Source organism: Corella eumyota, chromosome 6 (assembly GCF_963082875.1).
Source record: "Corella eumyota chromosome 6, kaCorEumy4.1, whole genome shotgun sequence".
NCBI classification, from domain to species: Eukaryota; Metazoa; Chordata; class Ascidiacea; order Phlebobranchia; family Corellidae; genus Corella; species Corella eumyota.
The window spans coordinates 3,764,329-3,784,675 of record NC_137495.1 but is presented as its reverse complement, the minus strand read 5'-3'; the positions used below and the strand labels follow the sequence as shown (position 1 = coordinate 3,784,675).

The 20,347-nt window shown below is 31.4% G+C and overlaps 3 protein-coding genes across 3 annotated transcripts in view; 1 reads left to right on the top strand and 2 right to left on the bottom strand.

Moving 5' to 3' along the window:
- The window catches only part of LOC145755085 (claudin-7-like), a 74,324-nt gene that overhangs the window by 20,582 nt on the left and 33,395 nt on the right, over window positions 1-20,347 (bottom strand). The gene's annotated exons all lie outside the window — the stretch shown is intronic.
- LOC145755060 (uncharacterized) lies at window positions 2,744-5,464 on the bottom strand. The gene is made up of 2 exons (XM_082571262.1): window positions 5,027-5,464; window positions 2,744-4,883 (listed from the first exon to the last, which is right to left on the bottom strand). The coding sequence occupies exons 1-2, from the start codon at window positions 5,232-5,234 to the stop codon at window positions 3,283-3,285; spliced, it is 1,809 nt and encodes a 602-aa protein (XP_082427388.1). The 5' UTR covers window positions 5,235-5,464; the 3' UTR covers window positions 2,744-3,282.
- LOC145754877 (actin-related protein 2/3 complex subunit 1A-A-like) lies at window positions 18,843-20,323 on the top strand. Its single transcript, XM_082571035.1, has one exon. It carries the CDS (start codon window positions 19,016-19,018, stop codon window positions 20,114-20,116), a length of 1,101 nt encoding a protein of 366 aa, XP_082427161.1. The 5' UTR covers window positions 18,843-19,015; the 3' UTR covers window positions 20,117-20,323.

The window sequence follows — 20,347 nt, the reverse complement described above, 5'->3', positions numbered from 1 at the left end:
AAATAAAAATATTTTTAAAACTGTCTGGTTTTTAATATTTTAAATACAAAACCTTAACAATGGGTAACATTAGTAGCCCTGACCCTGTTTTCCGTAAAATATGACAGTTAAAAACAATATGGCTGTATGGATAAAAATTACCTAGTCAGCTGGTAATCATTCTGCCACATGGTTTTTGGCACCTGTTTGGCCATGTTCCTACAAGTTTAGTTTAAATAAAATACGTTGTTATTACATTTCTTAAATTTACAAGAAGCACGTAACATATTTTAGAATCACATACTTTTATGGTTTTTATAACACGTTTAGCTGTTTTAACAAAAAACAATTCATTTTAAAACTATTTTAATAACTACTCTGGTCTTAATTTATAATGTAGGTATTAGTCTAACTAAATAAATAATCAAAATAGTATACGCATAAATAAAGAACCTTATTAATGTATTTTAAAAAGCTTAAAAAACGTTGCTATCTCTAAGCCACGTGTTTTAAAATCTTGTGCTTTTTTGGTTTGGGGAATTTCCTATGTTCAGTGATTCCAAATTGTTGTATATAGTTAAAATAAACTTTGTTTCATAGAGCATACAAAACACTAGAAAAATGTATTTTTAATCTGCAGTATTTAATTAGTTAGGCTGTTGCTAGTTTTAACTCGTTGTATAAACAGCAAGAAAATAAAAGTCCGAAGATCTAAAAATATTAAAAAGAGTTTGGGTATAGTTGTAACAATTTAAAGTTTATTAATCTTAACGACAAACTTATTTACCTCTACAAAAATAACTCCAATGGCAATTAAACCAAGAAGCCAAAAGTAAACCGAAATTTTTGCTTTACATCCCTGCAAAAAAAAGAAAAAACACAAGAAATGATATTGTTCTTTTGTAAAAATGACATTAAACCGTAACCTCTTAAAACATATATTCTTAGTTAAAATATCCTTAATGCTTACTTCTGTGTAAATAAACATGTTGTTAAATTCTGGGTTATTTGGATCCCATATAAGACATTTTTCGACACTGACAACATCGTTATTGTTCATCTCCACAATCTAAACACCATTAAAATTATTTAAATATTCGTAAACTAATTAAAAACATGTTACATAAAAGCTATTGAAAATATGAAAAAAGGTGCATAAAATATATAAACGTTTTCATTGTAACTAAGCTATAACTATTTAAAAGTATACACTTGTATATGTTTGTCACTTACTGAATCTCTGGCACAACAAGAATCTGGTATAAACTGATCCTCTTTGACCGAAAACCAATGCGGGTTTGTATTGTTGACCGATTTTCCTACTAATATTGAAAGTTCAGGCAAGTCCCAAACTTTTGGATCTGTAGCAAAGTTGGAATTGTTTCCAATAATGGTGACGTTATGGGCCGTAATTTTGATGTCATTGATATTCTGTTGACGTACACGATTCTGATTAATCCAATCAGTTTTGTTCCAGTCTGCAGGTCCGTTAATTCCGCAACATTTCCACTAAAAATACAAATATTTTATAAGTGTAGCATCTAAAGACGTGTTAAATAAGACCAATATGAGATCGCTTTAAAATAATTTTAATCATTCTAAGATTGTTGTTCAAGTAACTTATCTTCAAGAACGCATTGATCAAAAATAACAAATTTTGTAATTTAGTTGTTGTAAAAACATACCACAGTTTGCAAGGCATTCCAATTATCAGTTGTAATTCGATTTCCATTTAAATTTCCATATTTTTTCACCATTGATTCTTCCATATACAACTCGATCTAAAAAAAAAAGATTTAAAAAAAAAAATTAAATATTATAGAAGATAACTTGAGCCTCACTTTTATATAAGTAATATTTTGGTTTAAAACTAATTTAGTTTATATACCTGAGGGAAATAGATAATGGCTAGAATCAGTCCAACTATTTCTATACAGAATAAGATCAGGACGACAATAAAAAACTAAAAACACAATTATATTTGTTAATGTAAAAGATAAACCTATAACAATAATGTTTTAACCAAAAATTTAACTAAACAACTAGTTTAATTTAATAACACAAAAACTACAATTTTTTAACATTAAGTAGATAAAGTTTCACAAGGTTTCTTACCGACATTAACAAGCATTTGCTGTTATTAATTGCCCCACAGCAACCTAATAGGCCGAGAAAAAACAGAAATCCTCCCCCGAAAATGAACACCCAAACACCGGAAAAAATAGCGGAATTGGAAACCGCCAAAATTTGTTTGAAACTGGCTCCGTCCACGAATATCCATATTCCGATTCCGAGTAGAGTTCCCCCGCTTAACTGTCCAAGAAAAGAAAAATTACAAAAATTTAGCTTTTATTTAATAATATAAAACTATAACAAAAAAAGCTTTATACAAATTTTATGTTTTTTTTTGCAAGACATCTAGAAGATTTTTTCACACTGCTCCTTATAAAAACTTACCGAAAAAAGAAAATTTAACACGAACATAATAGTTTTAATGAAACCCGAGCAAATCATATTTACTCTTCTTGCTAACCCCTAATAAACTAAGATGTTATAAATCACTATTCTTATTTCGTAGTATTTTACCTTACCAAACTAATTCTAACTGGAACTTAAAATAGAACACAGACTAGTAACACAACGATTATTTTTACAAGGTCAGGTATTGATTCTAAACTTTCTTAATTACTTGCCTATGTATGTAAAATATGACTGCAAATCAATAAAAATTAATCTATTTTGGCCAAATATAGATCAACTGCAGACAAAATTATGTAATTTAAATCAATAAGGTAAGTTAAAGTTTACGAATTAGCAATACATGCTTGTGTTATTAAACTACTGAAGATGTAGCATTACATATATTTCAAGTAGTATTTATTTATAATATTCAACAATAAAAACTTGAACTAAAAATAGAGAAAATATAATACAATACAAAAAATAAAATAAATGTAATATGCCAAGCTTAAATGTACATTTGCAAAACGTCTTTTAGCAATACCAATATTACAAAAAATGATACGAACAAATGTGCAAATTTTAACCAACGTGTAATTGTTTTTTTATAGCTGCATGAAACGGTTGAAGGCTTTAAAAAACAAATGCATATGACGTCATCAAAGTATGACGTAGTAAAGTTGTAATTTAGAGCAACATGTTGACTTGAAAAATGTTAATGCGATAGTTATGTACAGATTATAATCTAACTTTGAAGTTTATCTCAATGTACGTTGTAATTATTCGCTTAATGTTATAGCTTATGATTGACACGATTTTCACATAAACCGTGTAATGTTAGGTTTATGCGGCAATCGGGCGACTCGAATTAGTGTGAGAATAAGATTTTGGTTGATAGCAAGGTGCGCTGTAACCGTTCTTAGCCATAGTAATACGAAGACCGAACATCGCTTCTTCAGTTCTACGCCGGGTATCGGTAAAAATATTCCGGAAACGGTTTCGATAATTTTCCGAGGTCTGTCGAAATCTCTTAAGTAATTCTTCAGCTTCTTCCTCTTCTTTTTGCCGCTTGTTGATGTGCGTACGACGCGGCCAGGTCCCGTTCATACTTTTAGGCGGTTTTGAGTTGGGTTGTGGTTGTTTAAACTGACCCGGTTTCCATTTCAAACTTTCAGTCGTCTTAGTTTGTAGTGGGGTAATATAATCTTTTACGTGGATGGTTCGAGGTTCGGTTTGTTCTCCCTTTGTGTACCCAGAATCAGCACTATCTGTACCAGAATCTGTTTTAGATGATCTTAGGTTCCTAGCGCCATTAGCTTTGATTCTTTTTAGTGAAGAGTAATCGGTTGGCGACTTCACCTTGGCAGGTACAGTCTTATCTTTCAAGTTAAGAGTCGTGTATCCGTTTTGTACATTAAGGGTATCGTCCTCTGATAATTCAAGCGATGAAATAGAAGATTTAGATGATGAAGACCTTAAATTTGGTCGCATGCTTGCAGGGACAAACATCGTTTGATTATAACTCGATCTCTTAGGCGACGCAGTCACTGTCTTCGATTTTCTTGGTGCTGGATTCGGCATTTCTTCGTTCTCAGACTCAATCTCATCAAGTTCCTCGATTTCGCTAGGAAAATCTTGGCGTCTGTTCTCAAATGAATAAAACCCAGTACTCTGGACAGATAATACGTCAGAATCGTCTGTACTGTCGGTGTTAAAGTTAGGCTCAATTTTCGGAACAGTACTCGAGGTCGCTTCAGAAACACAGAGCGCCGAATCAAAACTTTCGTCCGAGCATTTTCGTTCGTTCTCGTTAAATGTGTCAGCTTCTACAAGACTGGTATTATTACATTGCGGCGAAGGAATCTGGTTATCTATCCTGCAATCAGATTTTTCCTTTGAAAAAATCGCGTTTGGCGACTCGGTTAAAGCCCGGGGCTCTTCACATTTAGGCTCCGATGTTTTTTTATTGTAATATGTAAGTTGATCAGAATTGACAATGTCCGCTGATAAGTTTTTTGAATAATCTTCGCCCGGGGCAACCACTGGTGTAACAGGTTTCTCCTCGTTAGCGCCCACGTGCGAATCGAAATCTTCAAGGCTGCTTTCAAAAAGTAAACTCTGGGGGTCAGTTTCCAAATTAAGATTTACGTCATTTTCTTTTACTACAAAACTGTCTTTATCAATAATAACGTTATCTGTATTTTTAATGACGTCATCGCTTGAAGAAGAACTTGCCAGGGATTGTGACGTCATAGGCAGTATAGGAGATTTTATGGCGGGTCGAAATGGTTTGTAAAAGGGTGTGACAAAAGAAATTGTAGAGTGTGGCCTTGTCTTTAACTTCCAAGGTTGATTCGATCGGGTTGTGACGGGATTTGTTTTAATTATTGGGGGTGCCTTGTGGTCTAATACTGTAATGTTGCTATCCTCTTGCAATGTGGTATCTGAAAAGTAAACAAACAAGTAAAATTAGAAAATGTAAATTAAAAAAACTGTTAAATATTAAAATTGATACTAAAAAAATAAATAAAAGTTTTAACAGTTTAAAAAAAATCTAAAATTAAATTTAAATTTACCGCCAACTTACCTTTGGTCGTATCATTAGTCACGTGATCCTGTGTTTCTTCGTCCGTGAAATCAGAGGTCGACTTTCGGGGGCGACCAATTTTGTGAAAATGGGTCGAATTCGATTGAAATTCACCCCACGACCTAGGTCGACTGTTTACATACGATTCACTTCTTGGTCTCGTCTTATTTTCACCTTGTTTTATGCGAAACTTTACATTTCCATGCATGGTCAAGTGTCCCAAACTTAGTTCTTTAGAGCACTGTACTTTTTTTGCAGTTTGATTTTCAATTTGTGTTGGTTGACAAGTTTAAAAATATTTCTTCGGATTTGCTTTTTTAAAACCAACTTGATGATAAACTTGATTTAAAATTCCAACCAGTTAGATTTTTTTACAACTTTAATAAATTCAAATTTAATGTCCAATGTTAATGTTTACTGAACTACCGGAATAACCTACGAACCTATGTAAAACAAGAAAAAATAAATTAAACATTTGCTAAGTAAACAAAAAAGTTTGCCAATTCCTTAAGCTATTTGGTTACTTGGTATTTGTATACGCCCCCCTCTATGTTACAGGTCATTAATTAGAAGGTTTGGATATACATAAACCGATTATATTAATGTTAATTATTTTTACTGGTAATAACATAATCCATGGGATTGCATGAAATACAATCTAGTTTCGATGCGTAAACAAAACCATATATATACCAGGGTTTAAACAACTGAATTTTTACAACAACAAGCAATGTTGTACAAATATGCAATATTACAATGCTTTGTTTTTCCTTAAAAACATATAAAGTATTTTTTTAATTGAAAATATGTGCCAGCGCATCAATTAAATAATCTTGTAATTGCGGTAACAATTCTTTTTTTAAATAATCAAGCATTTATATCTACAATCTTGATTGCTTGCTGAAATCTATTGTCAAACCTTTGTTGGTTTACTATCTATTTTGTAAAGATTTTAACACCTTTCTTGTTAAACTTAACACCTATCTGTTTACATTTAACCAAACTTATTCGATTTTTTGAAACCTTTAAAATTCTTATGTGGATACTTTTTATATTTGAACTGCAATAAAAGTCTGCTGGGCTTAAATTTATGACTGTTTTAAACTTTGCGCTGTAAGATCGTAAAAAAAGTTGGCTTAACAAACATAAAAACTCTGAAGTGTTTAAGATAAATGTGAGAAATGCCATCGGTTACTAGCTGTACATTCTTTATTATTTATTAGATTGCGAAAGTTAAATACCCTTATCTACTTTATTGCTTAATGCAGTATTTAGCGAAGCATAAATCATTACCAATTTGTAAACAAATGCCTTGGTTTAGTTTCTATTTACATATACTAATGAGATATAACGGCAAACAACAAAGTAACATTTATGAAATTATAAAACTTAATTTGATTTACTGGATACAGTTTCAAAATATTACCGTATACAACTATTTAATAACACCAATTATGGATTAAATTACGTGTGTAATAATCACATTGTCGGTAAACACGAGCAATTATTTACCAAAATAACATCCATATTAGTTGAACAACTTCCATATATTACCAAAACACAAACCCTCAACTACTAATCCTGGCTACACAAATCCGTATTAAAAGAAGAAAAGTAAAATTTTGAACCCAAAACTAAAAGATTTTTTTACGAAAAAGTTACGCTCCGTTTAACGCTTTAGAAATGTACATTATACAGGTGCACTTTAGGCTTGGCTGCGCCCCAAAATTTTCTAAAAACACAAAACTAAAAACCTGAAATTATTCTATTATTAGTTGTACTACGAAGGTTGTATCATATTTTCCATTGAAATTAAATATTATCGCCTCAATCTTAGGCTAAATTCTGTTATAACAGTAGTTTGCGAAAGTACTGTCGAATACTACAACATATTATATAAAATCAGGTTGCAATAATCTATGAATAAATTTATAGCCTGCTATACTACAGTGATATTCCCCAAAACACTATTTGACTTATGCTATATATTGTATGTTAGCAAGTACTGCATAAATATTGCAAAAACAAACTTTAAAAATATTTATAAATCTGCAAGACAATTATAAATTTGTCTTACCATTAAAAATAAAAAAATGCGACCTATATATATATATATATCGGTATCAATATGGGAGTCACCTGCTTGTTATTATATACAGCCCCTCATTAAAGGACAATGTTTACGGCCCTACATATCACCTCTGACATCAAACTGCTCATTTATTTCTTGATTGACGTGGCTTGTAAACGAACTAAACTTCCTTCGGAGCGAGTTGTAAAACAATAAATTGTTCGACTGGGAAGTTTACAGCTTTTGTTTCAATGCGCAATAACTTTTTTGTTGATATTTGTTTCGTTTTGTTAAGAACCTTTAAAAATCACTAAAACGTGAATTTAAAAAAATGCCATTTAAAAAATAGAAAAAAAAACAAATAGCTATATAATTATCAATATTTACAGCTGCTATAACGTTACTAATTCTACAAAACAGGCTGCTAGTATTATTGATATTTAATCCTGTTATAAATCAATACCACCTTGCATTTTATTTTTCTAGCATTTATAATCGAATCTCTGAGCTAAAAAATATCGTTAATCAATTTGTAATGGTTTAAAAGTTCAAAAGAGTTTAAATAAAATTTGAAACCTGCATACCTAAAACCCTTGTAGCTTTTACAGTATTTAAATGTATCTGCCAAAAACGTTTTTTTACATTTAATGACCTAAAAATAAATCTAAAATAAATTCCGTATTTCAATACTCCTTAAACGTTGTTGAAAGACAGTAACTGTAACGGTATTTACGTTACCAAACCAGCGGTTAAAATTATGCACGAACCATTCAGTATCGTAACTAAACGGCCTAAATTTTTAATGAAGAACATTAAGTTGCTTCGACAGGTTATGTTAAACTTAGTAAGTCGATATACTAAATTAGTTCTGCTATGAATTTTTAATAATAATCGCCTATATGAAATACATATAAGCCAAGTAAATTCTACATAGTTATGCGCTACTAAACATATAATCCAGCATGTTATAATATACCAACTACCTAATAAAACAACTTGCAATTTCAGATTTCTAAACCCTGTTATCTTTACACCAAACCACTTATTTAAAGCACACTTCATCCCCCCTTTTACTTAACTGACGAGCACTAAGCTGAGTGTAGAAGTGGGTGCTAAGCAAAACCAGCACTATCTTACGCAAACAAAATACGACACTTAACATTTCTGTCAGGTGGAAAAGAAGATTATGGGGTCACGTGACTTGAAAAAATCTAGTGGTTTTGTACAAATTTTAATATCTTAAACGTTTATCATACATTTGCTGACTTAGTATTGATTTAAATAAAATTGCTTTAAACTAGTCATTTGCGTTTCTTGCCGACACTTAATATAAAACTTAGATTTTTATCATATCTGAAAAAAATGTTTATTTTCTGAGAAACTGCCCTACAGTTTGGGCTTAAACTTGGTTAGTCCTTAAGATGGATATCTATACTAAGAAAGTATAATTTACCGTTAGGCAAAATTGTTTCTCTATACAAAAACAATATTTAGTTAACCTAGCCAATATTTTTAAGTCCATACCTTATTCGTCCCATAAAATTAAAATATTTTTAAAAATAAAAAAAAATTTAAATACCTATTTAGTTTTACTTTAACTTTAAGTGCACCTTGTATAATACATGCACCTTACATAACATTACATCGGTAAATGAGGTTGTAACTGTAGTAAAACAAGTGTATCAAGGAACATGTATGCACTTTTCTACAAACCACATCAAGGAATGTTTATATTTGGTTGACTGAATTAACGTACGGCTTAAAAGCAAAATACAAACGAGTTTTTGTTTGCTTTAAAATTGCTCTTTTTTTTCCAAAAACATTTTTGCTACCAAATTTTAACCATCCGATTTTTGTTACCACATTTTAACCATCCGATTTTTGTTACCACATTTTAACCATCCGATTTTTGTTACCAAATTTTAACCATCCGATTTTTGTAACCACATTTTAACCATCCGATTTTTGTTACCACATTTTAACCAGCCGATTTTTGTAACCACATTTTAACCATCCGATTTTTGTTACCACATTTTAACCATCCGATTTTTGTTACCACATTTTAACCATCCGATTTTTGTTACCACATTTTAACCAGCCGATTTTTGTAACCACATTTTAACCAGCCGATTTTTGTTACCACATTTTAACCATCCGATTTTTGTTACCACATTTTAACCATCCGGTTTTTCTTACCAAATTTTAACCATCCGATTTTTGTTACCACATTTTAAGCATCCGATTTTTGTTACCACATTTTAACCAGCCGGTTTTTCTTACCACATTTTAACCATCCGATTTTTGTTACCACATTTTAACCATCCGATTTTTGTTACCACATTTTAACCATCCGATTTTTGTTACCACATTTTAACCATCCGATTTTTGTTACCACATTTTAACCAGCCGATTTTTGTTACCACATTTTAACCAGCCGATTTTTGTTACCAAATTTAAACCAGCCATTTTGTTATTCACATTTGTTATAAATCCCGATATTTTTGTTATAAAATGTCACCGGTAATCGACCTCCAAACACTTTATTGTTATTTTACGTCACACTTTTCAATATAACTAAAACGTCACACCAGTGAATTATTACGTCATAATAAAATACTTATCACAACAATAACACCCGCTCGAAAGAAATATTTCGTCGATCCATTGTTGTCGGATATATTGCCTATGACGTCATAGCACATAATAAAAGACTATCAAAATATGAAAAATCGACAATCGTTGAAAAGGCATTACATTAAATAACAAAACCTGCCAAATAAATATACCTCGTTATATGATCTAAAAATAAAATCATTTTTACCTTATTTTAATATGATTTAAATTAAAACTGACTTTACCATTAACCTATTACTGATTTAACTTGTACACTATACTATGCTTTATTTTGTGGTCACTTTAGAAATGAACAGAAACAAAAAAAAACGTTTTTGCTTTTTGCTTTAGACGCCTTAAAAAAACGTAGCTTACTTGGGGAATGCCTTAATGTTGGTAACAGATGCCTTTTGCCTAAAAAAAGGAGAGGTTTCTATACTTATGTTACAATTACTACATTCCCATACTAACACAAATTTATACATAGTTTGTTGATTTGTCCAATAATTTTAAAATTTGATTTATTGTTGTTCAACATTGTTGCATAAATGAGTTCAACAAACATTTAAGATTAATGACGGCCGACGTTCAATTGTCTTGATTTAACTTCGTTAGTTGTTTTACTTTCCTTATGTTTGGCTCCAATTTTTTAAAAATAGATTGCCTTTTAAATTTGCCCTTGCATTGGGTCAGTTTACAGATGACGCACACAACTAAAAATTAAAAAAATTTTATTTTAATATTTGCAAATAAAAACTTCACTATAAATAATGTTGTAAATTTAGTTAAATAACACAGAATAAATATTTAACTTTTTTTACGTTTTTTTTTAATTATATCATCTCCACAATTTATAGTTGGTCGACAAAATATTGGAAAACATCTTAGTTTCTTAGGTTTCATTGCTGTTCATGTAAAAAATGATTTAAAAATTTATTAGCATTACTTCAACAAATTTTAAATTTATAACATATAAATTTTGGTTTTGCAAAAAAATACAACTTACCTTCTAATTGTACTATCAAAACTAAAACCAAGATTATTAAAAAACAGAATTTCATTTTGCAATACACTTTGTATTGGAATCTGCTGACTTATCGAGTATGTCCAACTTAGATCGTTATTTTTGCAGCATGTTTTAAAACCCTACATGACTTTTTTGATTTCCTTCCTATTTCGTTATGTTACGAATGAGAGCCTGTTAAATTGCAAGCCTAAAACTATAATCAAAAAAGACTTAACATCATAAAAACTCGGCTAGTTAGGCACAATCATTAACGCATTTTTGTTTTGTTTAAAAAAACATTAAATTAAATGAAAACTATTTATTTCCAAAATTTATTAAAAGAAAGTATATATAACATGCTTCTAAAAAAAACTCTTCCAGTTAATGTACTAACAGATAAAAAATCACAATCAATAAGAAATTATCTCATTTTATCCTCTAACAGTATTGTTTCTACTGTTTTCCACTGGGCTAGTGCTATTACTCCCACAAACACACTCTTTAACAGGAGGAGGAGCAGGACATTCAAGCACGGGGGGTGGAGGGCATACAAAAATAGGTGGAGGCGGGAATGCCATTGGTCCAACCATTGCGGGAAAGACTTGGGGTGGCGGCTGTTCAGGCATTGGTGGCATGCAGCGACCTCCAGCTCGGCAGACAGCGCAGAAAACTCTCGCTTTGTAAATTTTTTTAAATTTAAAATGTTTATAACCCTTTTAAACCTTATTTTTAAATTAAAAAAAAAATTTTTTTTTTATTTACCTTGAAAAGAAACTCTTAAAAATCGACATGGTCTGCGATAAGGCATACGACAGAAAAATCGAGTATGGCATCGTTCCAGATTTAGTTGGCCTACAAAATAAAAAAAAATCACTCTCCGTAAATTGCTATTTTGAAATATAAATTAATATGCTTACCTTCTATTTGAAATGCCAGAACCAACAAAGCAATGCAAGTTAAAAAGGCCTTCATATCTCTATACTAAAAACTTCACATTTAACTAAATGTCTAATTAACAAAATGTAATACCACGAAATCTTAATTTTACAACTTTTTAACAATTTCTTGTAAACATAAGGCTACAACTTCCTTCCTGCCACATATAATTAAACAGCTTGTTTTTATTAATTTTGGCAATTAATCGTCCCCTTATATGGGTCGTGATTACATAAAAAATATATTTTTTATTCATTTAAAACAAACATTATTTTCCTTTTTTCATTATTATTAGCAAATCTTTATTATTTTGCAGTTGGAAAAAAACGTATATATCTAGTAGAACTTTTAAAAACAAAACTAACAATTACAACAAAGAACATTGTTTTTCATGTACTCGGTAAAAGTTGCCCAGAAATAAAATAAACAATAAGCTAACAACAACTTAAATTTAAAGCACTCTAGTCTTGTTTGCAGTTCTTGTGAACGGAATCGGTTGTTTTTTAATTGCTGAACAATCGCAAGAACAAGGAATTGCTGGCATAGGTAGAGGAGGCGGGCATAAAATAATTGGCTGTGGAGGGCATTCAATAGGTAGAGGTCGTGGACATTCAACCGAAGAAAATGGTGCCGGGCATTCAATAATAGGTGGTAGAGGGCACTCTAGTAGCATCGGAGCTGGACAAGGGTCTTCCACAACAAGAGGAAATACATCAGGGGTGTTTACCGCAAATATATCAGGTTGATCAACGGTTCCCGAAGCGGGGGGAGGAGGAGTACATCTTCCCAGAATACGACAAGTAAGACAGTAAACTAAAATCAAAGTCAATCACAATATAACGTTTTATATTACAACCGATGTTACTTTCTAGACATATATTTACATGTGTTAGCAGCCCTTATAAGGCGGCATGGACGTTCAACCAGATCCTGACAAAATCTTCGAGTATGACAAAGAGTCAAATCCCCTTGGCCTAGTACGTACAAAATGGTATAACAATAATAAATATTCTTGTGTTATAATATATTCTGCATTAACTAGAACTTACCCTCAATTTCCACTGCCATTAGAAATAAAGAAACACAAACTATAAAAATCTTCATAACTGCCGTTAACAACTTATAAATGTTTATACCAACTATACTTAGACCAACTAACAACAAGAAGAAAGGATGGACTTTTACAAGTTTTTCGGAAAATTTCCAAACAAGCATATGTTTGCAACTTCCTTTTATTAAACAGTTTGTAACTTGCATGTGTTTTATTATTTCCTGAAAATGTTGACTTGAAATCTTAATCTTATTTTCAGCACAAATTATTAATTAAATGAAAAGCAAACGGCTTAGGCTACCATAACAGGACATTTTTTTCTTAACAAAAAAAATAATAACCCAATATTCTTTTATTCTTTATTCTCTATTAGAAACTTTAATAAACGAAAAACACAAGTTTACATCAACAAAGCAGTGCATATTTGCAATGTAAAATTTTGGTTGGCTTAAAATATTTTAACTAAATAAATTCTGGTTCTGCATTCAATCTTTCCAACAATGGATCAAGCGGTATTTTCAATCATAATATATCAAGAATATGAGGTTTACAACTTCCAGATAAACGACACCTCAAGCAGTAAACTTAATTCAATTAAAACTTTTGTGATTTTTTGGTTTTATAGTAAGTAGTTTAAACATATTAAATATATATTTACGCGTATTGGCTCTCATAATCCGATTACATGGTATGTTTAAAAGATCCCGGCAGAATCTTCTTGTAGGGCAAAGTCTAAGATCTCCTTGGCCTAATAGATACAAAGTTAAGTCAAATGCTAATATAACATTTTCTAAGTATTCTTGAATTCACCTTTTTACATAAAAAAATTTATCAACCTTTCTAACCAAAACGTTTCTAGAAAAAGCTTTTAATTTTAAAAAACTTTGCATAAATTTTAAATAAACGTTGTTTTTGAAATTTAGATTTTTAGGCAAATATGCATTAGTTAAATAGTTTTAGTAACATTGGCTTGAGAATATATTCACAAATATTAAAACCTAACGATTAATTACCTTCGATTTGCAATACTAATAGGTTTACGAAAAGAAAAAGCCAAAGAAACTTCATAACTGCTATTTAATACACTAATAATATATCCTTTCAACTAAATTGCCAACTAAAAAACCATATACCAAGCACAAGCTAATTTTTCAGGTTTAAGAACAGTTGTAGACAAGCATATGCTAATTACTTCCTTTGTAGTGAACTATATACAAAATACAAGAAATAAATGTTTCACCAAAGTCCTAAAATTAAGGCTACCAAAAATTATATCAAATGTTATACACATTTTTGCTTTCTGGCAGCCACTTCTTTTATTTAAATCAAATAACTAGTTTTATTATTACAAAGTTTTAGTAGAAGGCTTTTATATGGTGATGAAACTCAGTAATGTAATACAACAGATACAAAGTAAACTTAGGTGGTTTGTCTATTCAAAATTAAACTAAATATGGGGGTAACATAGAGTAAATTATTAAATTTTCTAAGGTGATAAAATGGATTAATTGATGTTTGTATATGACATTCCCTTATACAGATTGCATGTAAAAACTGCCTGTTTTTAACAGATAAAGCACAACCAATAGAAATTATCTCATTTTATCCTCTAACAGTATTGTTTCTACTGTTTTCCACTGGGCTAGTGCTATTACTCCCACAAACACACTCTTTAACAGGAGGAGGAGCAGGACATTCAAGCACGGGGGGTGGAGGGCATACAAAAGTAGGTGCAGAAAAATCGGGTATGGCATCGTTCCAGATTTATTTGGCCTACAAAATAAAACAATTTACTCTCCGTAAATTGCTATTTTAAAATATAAATTAATATGCTTACCTTCTATTTGAAACGCCAGAACCAACAAAGCAATGCAAGTTAAAAAGACCTTCATATCTCTATACTAAAAACTTCACATATAACTAAATGTCTAATTAACAAAATATAATACCACGAAATCTTAATTTTACAACTTTTTAACAGGTTTCTTGCAAACATAAGGCTACAACTTCCTTCCTGCCACATATAATTAAACAGCTTGTTTTTATTATTTTTATCAACTAATCGTCCCCTTACATGGGTCGTGATTACATAAAAAATATATTTTATATTGATTTAAAACAAACATTATTTGCTTTTTTTCATTATTATTAGCAAATCTTTATTATTTTGCAGTTGGAAAAAAACGTATATATCTAGTAGCACTTTTTAAAACAAAACTAACAATTACAACAAAGAACATTGTTTTTCATGTCCTCGGTAAAAGTTGCCCAGAAATAAAATAAACAATAAAATAACAACAACTTAAATTTAAAGCACTTTAGTCTTGTTTGCAGTTCTTGTGAACGAAATTGGTTGTTTTTTAACCGTTGAACAATCACAAGAACAAGGAATTGCTGGCATGGGTAAAGGAGGTGGACATAAAATAACAGGCTGCGGAGGACATTCAATAGGTAGAGGTCGTGGACATTCAACCGAAGGAAATGGTGCCGGGCATTCAATAATAGGTGGCGGAGGGCACTCTAGTAGCATCGGAGCTGGACAAGGGTCTTCCACAACAAGAGGAAATACATCAGGGGTGTTTACCGCAAATATATCAGGTTGATCAACGGTTGCCGAAGCGGGAGGAGGGGGAGTACATCTTCCCAGAATACGACAAGTAAGACAGTAAACTAAAATCAAAGTCAATCACAATATAACATTTTTTTATAATTTAACCAATGTTATTAAAAAAAATTAGACATATATTTACATGTGTTAGCAGCCCTTATAAGGCGGCATGGACGTTCAACTAGATCCTGACAAAATCTTCGAGTGTGACAAAGAGTCAAATCTCCTTGGCCTAATTTATACAAAAGTGTATTAGAAGCTATCATATTCTTGTGTTATATTATATTCTGCACTATCTAGAACTTACCCTCAATTTTCACTGCCATTAGAAATAAAGAAACACAAACTATAAAGATCTTCATAACTGCCTTCAATAACTTATAATTATTTATACTGTCTAAACTAACACAAACTAACAAGAAGAAAATAAGCGACTTTTACAAGTTTTTCGGAAAATTTCCAGACAGGCATATGTTTGCAACTTCCTTTCATTAAACAGTTTGTAACTTGCATGTGTTTTATTATTTCCTGAAAATGTTGACTTGAAATCTTAATCTTATTTTCCGCACAAATTATTAGTTAAATAAAAAGCAAACGGCTTAGGCTACCATAACAGGACAATTTTTTCTTAACAAAAAAATAATAACCCAATATTATTTTATTCTTTATTCTCTTTTGGAAACTTTAATACATTTAATAACAACACAAATTTACATCAACAAAGCAGTGCATATTTGCAATGTAAAATTTTGGTTGGCTTAAAATATTTTAACTAAATAACTTCTGGTTCTGCATTCAATCTTTCCAATAATGGATCAAGCGGTATTTCAATCATAATCGAAGGGGCACATTCAATAGAAGGCAGAAGAGGAGAACATTCAATAAGAGATGGTTGGAGCAGTTCTTCTACCATTGCAATAGAGGAAATTTCAGGAACCATTGCAGCAAATACATCAAAATTACTAGGTTTACAACTTCCAGAAAAACGACACCTCAAGCAGTAAACTTAAATCCATTAAAACTTTTGTAATTTTTTGGTTTTATAGTAAGTAGTTTAAACATATTAAATATATATTTACGCGTATTGGCTCTCATAATCCTTTTACATGGTATGTTTAAAAGATCCCGGCAGAATCTTCTTGTAGGGCAAAGTCTAAGATCTCCTTGGCCTAATAGATACAAAGTTAAGTCAAATGCTAATATAATATTTTCTAAGTATTCTTGAATTCACCTTTTTACATAAAAAAATTTATTAACCTTTCTAACCAAAACGTTTCTAAAAAAGCTTTTAATTTTAAAAAACTTTGCATAAATTTTAAATAAACGTTGTTTTTGAAATTTAGATTTTTAGGCAAATATGCATTAGTTAAATAGTTTTAGTAACATTGGCTTGAGAATATATTCACAAATATTAAAACCTAACGATTAATCACCTTCGATTTGCAGCGCTAATAAGTTCAAGAAAAGAAAAAGCCAAAGGAACTTCATAACTGCTATTAAATACAACAATAATTTTTCCTTTCAACTAAATTGCCAACTAAAAAACCATATAACAAGAACAAGTAAGTTTTTCAGGTTTAAGAACAGTTTGTAGACAAGCATATGCTAATTACTTCCTTTGTATTAACTACATGCAAAATATATAAGTAATAAATAATTTACTGAAACCCTAAAATTTCGATTGTCAACGAATATATAAAATGTTATGCACATTTTGTCCTTCTGATAACCTTTACTTTTATTCAAGTAACTATTTTTATTACTACGAAGTTTAGGAAGTAAGATTTAATATGGTGATTTAACTCAGTAATGTATAAAACAAATACAAAGTAATTTTTAGTATTTTATCTTCCCAAAATTAAACTAAAATATAGGCCGTATAATAGATAAATGAACTAATCAATTTTCTAAGGTGAAATAATGCATTGATTGATATTTATATATGACAATTTCCCATACAGGTTGCATTTAAAAAACTGCCTGTTTTATTTAAATAAAAACAAAATATTTAATCCTTTAAATTTAATTTTCAGTTGTAGGCTCTTCTGCGTTTTCTTCAATCGTGGGGCAAGTACAAGTAATAATTGGCCTAGGCAGGGGTGGAGGGCATAATACGATAGGTTGCTCCGGGCACAGAACAGGAGGTGGAGGAGGTGGGCAGGTTACTGGTACAATAAGAGGAAATATTTGTGGGGGATTTGTAGCAAATATTTGGGGTCCGGAAGCCAATGGAGAGCTACAGCGTCTTAAAACGCGGCACATGAAGCAAAAACCTGCCAATTTCAAGAATTAATTCAATATTGACAACAAATAATGTAAAGGGTTTTAAGATACCAAAAACTTAATTAATAAGGCTTCTTGATGTTTTAAACATAGCATTTACTTGCATTGGCGGCTCGAATTCGGCTGCATGGTATATTGAACAAATCCCGACAGAATCGTCTAGTATGACACTGGTTAAGATTTTGTCCTAAAAACACAAAATTAATTGAATATTCATCTTGGTATGTACGATTGTTCATTTTAAAATCTTTCTAAAAGGCTTACCTCCGATTTGTAATGTTACAACAGCTAAGAGAAAGCAAATTAGTATAACCTTCATGGTTTAAAACTTGTGAAATATTTCAAACTACTACCTAACTCAAAGTATTTAAATGACAAAACAGAACGGTTAAGCAGCAACTTTTATAACTAGACAGACATACACTCTTCACTTCCTTAATGTTTAAAGCATGTGCAGTAATTTAAAGCTTTCTTAGAAAATCATTATAAGTTGTCTAGTTTTTAGAAAAGTAATTTCAATTGCGTGACAAATATTTTAAAAAATTACTGAAATATTTTTTTGGCAATTCACGTTTTGTTTGTCGTTTTAGCTGTTTAAAATAAACATTTTTTTTAACAGGAAATTAAAACTTAATCTGTTAATTTGCTGCTTCCGAAATTATTAATTTCCTTTGTACCAAAGAAATAGGCTAGCCTATCTATTATTATTGTCGCAAATTTTATACATTTATAATTTTATAAAACTAAACCAAATATTACCAAAAGTTCACTGCATATATGATGACGTCATTGAGTATTCTGCATTGTGCACATAGTACGTATGACAGAATTTTGAGCGCATCGTTTGCATGATGTAGACATGCTAATCTTTTATTGATTATAGATATTGCTCAAAATCTGTTACAAGTTTTAAAAAACAGAGTTATTGCAACTTTACCTGATGCAATTTTCGTGGCACTTTTAATTATTCTGTGGATAAAGCTATTAGTAAAATCATTCTTTTGACATCGAGGATAAACAAATATACAAAATAAGGGGGAAACACTTATTTAGTTTCCGTGTGCCTTATGCTAAAGGTGTGTTTGTTTATATTTACACTTGTGTTTTGTGATTATGGGTTTTGTTTTAGATAATTTACCTTTTAAAAAAGGAAATGTAAAGGTCTGTTGTAAAAGATTAACGTACAGAACGTCGGACAATGTCTCGTAATTCAAAAAACTGCGTATTTAAAGGTTTAAATTTTTATCAAATTTTTAACGTTTTAACATTTTTTGCAGTTTAAACGCAAGGTCAGTGTTTAATTTGTGTTAGTGTTTAATTATCAACCTGTAGTTAGTTTGTTAAACATATTTTCGCGTCGACTGTCCAGAGTCCGCGAATATAAAATTAAAATATAAATCAAAAATCAACAATATCTGATTATGAGCGACGTTTTCAATTTTGGGGTTCAACCCATTTTGTGCCATGCTTGGAATCATGACATGACCCAGCTGGCCTTGTGTCCCAACAGCAACGATGTCCAAATCTACGAGAAGAGTGGAAAGAAGTGGAATTTGAAGCATACTTTAATGGAGCACACGCTGAAAGTCACTGGAATTGATTGGGCTCACAAGACTAATCGGATCGTCACTTGTGGAGCTGATCGTAATGCTTACGTATGGCAGCTTAAAAATGGAGAGTGGGTTCAGGAATTGGTCATCTTGAGGATAAATCGAGCAGCTACTTGTGTTAAATGGTCGCCGCAGGAGGACAAATTTGCTGTTGGAAGTTCATCTAGGATGATTTCAGTTTGCTATTTTGAGTCGGACAACAACTGGTGGGTGAGCAAGCACATCAAAAAGCCGATCCGTTCTACCATTGTCACTTTGGATTGGCATCCCAACAATGTGCTCCTAGCAGCAGGATGTTGTGATTACAAAACCTATGTCTTCTCAGCATACATTAAGGATATCAATGAGAAACCCGGACCAACTGTTTGGGGAAAAAAGATGACGTTCGGAAATCTCATGCAAGAGTTTTCAATGCCATGCACAGGTTGGGTTCATGGTGTTTCATTCTCACCAAGTGGAGATCGACTTGCAATGGTGTCTCACGGAAGCATGCTCTCGGTTGCAAATGGAGGAGGTGAACTCGTACCACAACGCACTCAATTCTTGCCGTTCAACGACTGTTTGTGGTTGACTGAGAATAGTGTTGTAGCGTCAGGGCACGACTGCAACCCAATGCTTTTCACTGTGGCTGGAAATTGCAGTGGAGTTACTTTCTCCTGTAAACTTGATCAACCAGCTAAGGGAGGCGGTGCTGGCAAAGCTGTTTCAGCAATGAACATGTTTAAGATGATGGATAAAAAGGGGGCAGTGGAAGGACCTTCCACTGAGCTAGACACCAAGCACAAGAACGCGATCATCCAGATGATATCTCTCGGGGGATCGAAATTTTCCACTTGTGGAAAGGATGGAAATGTAGTTGTATGGGATGGCAAGTCTCTGGAATCTTCCATTGCAGGACTTCGTATCTCTTAAGATGCTGGACTCCTAAAAAAACAGTGCAATTAATTATGTGCACCTATTACTATTAACCAATATTTAACCAGTTTGTTCCAATATAGTTTTTGATGATATTATTTGATTTTATTCCAAAGTGATTGTATTGTCTTATTGTGTACAAATTCATTATTTGTTTATCATAGTAAAATTGCAGTTTCGCCAGTTACAAATTTATATCAATAAATATTATTCCAATTGCTTAAACTC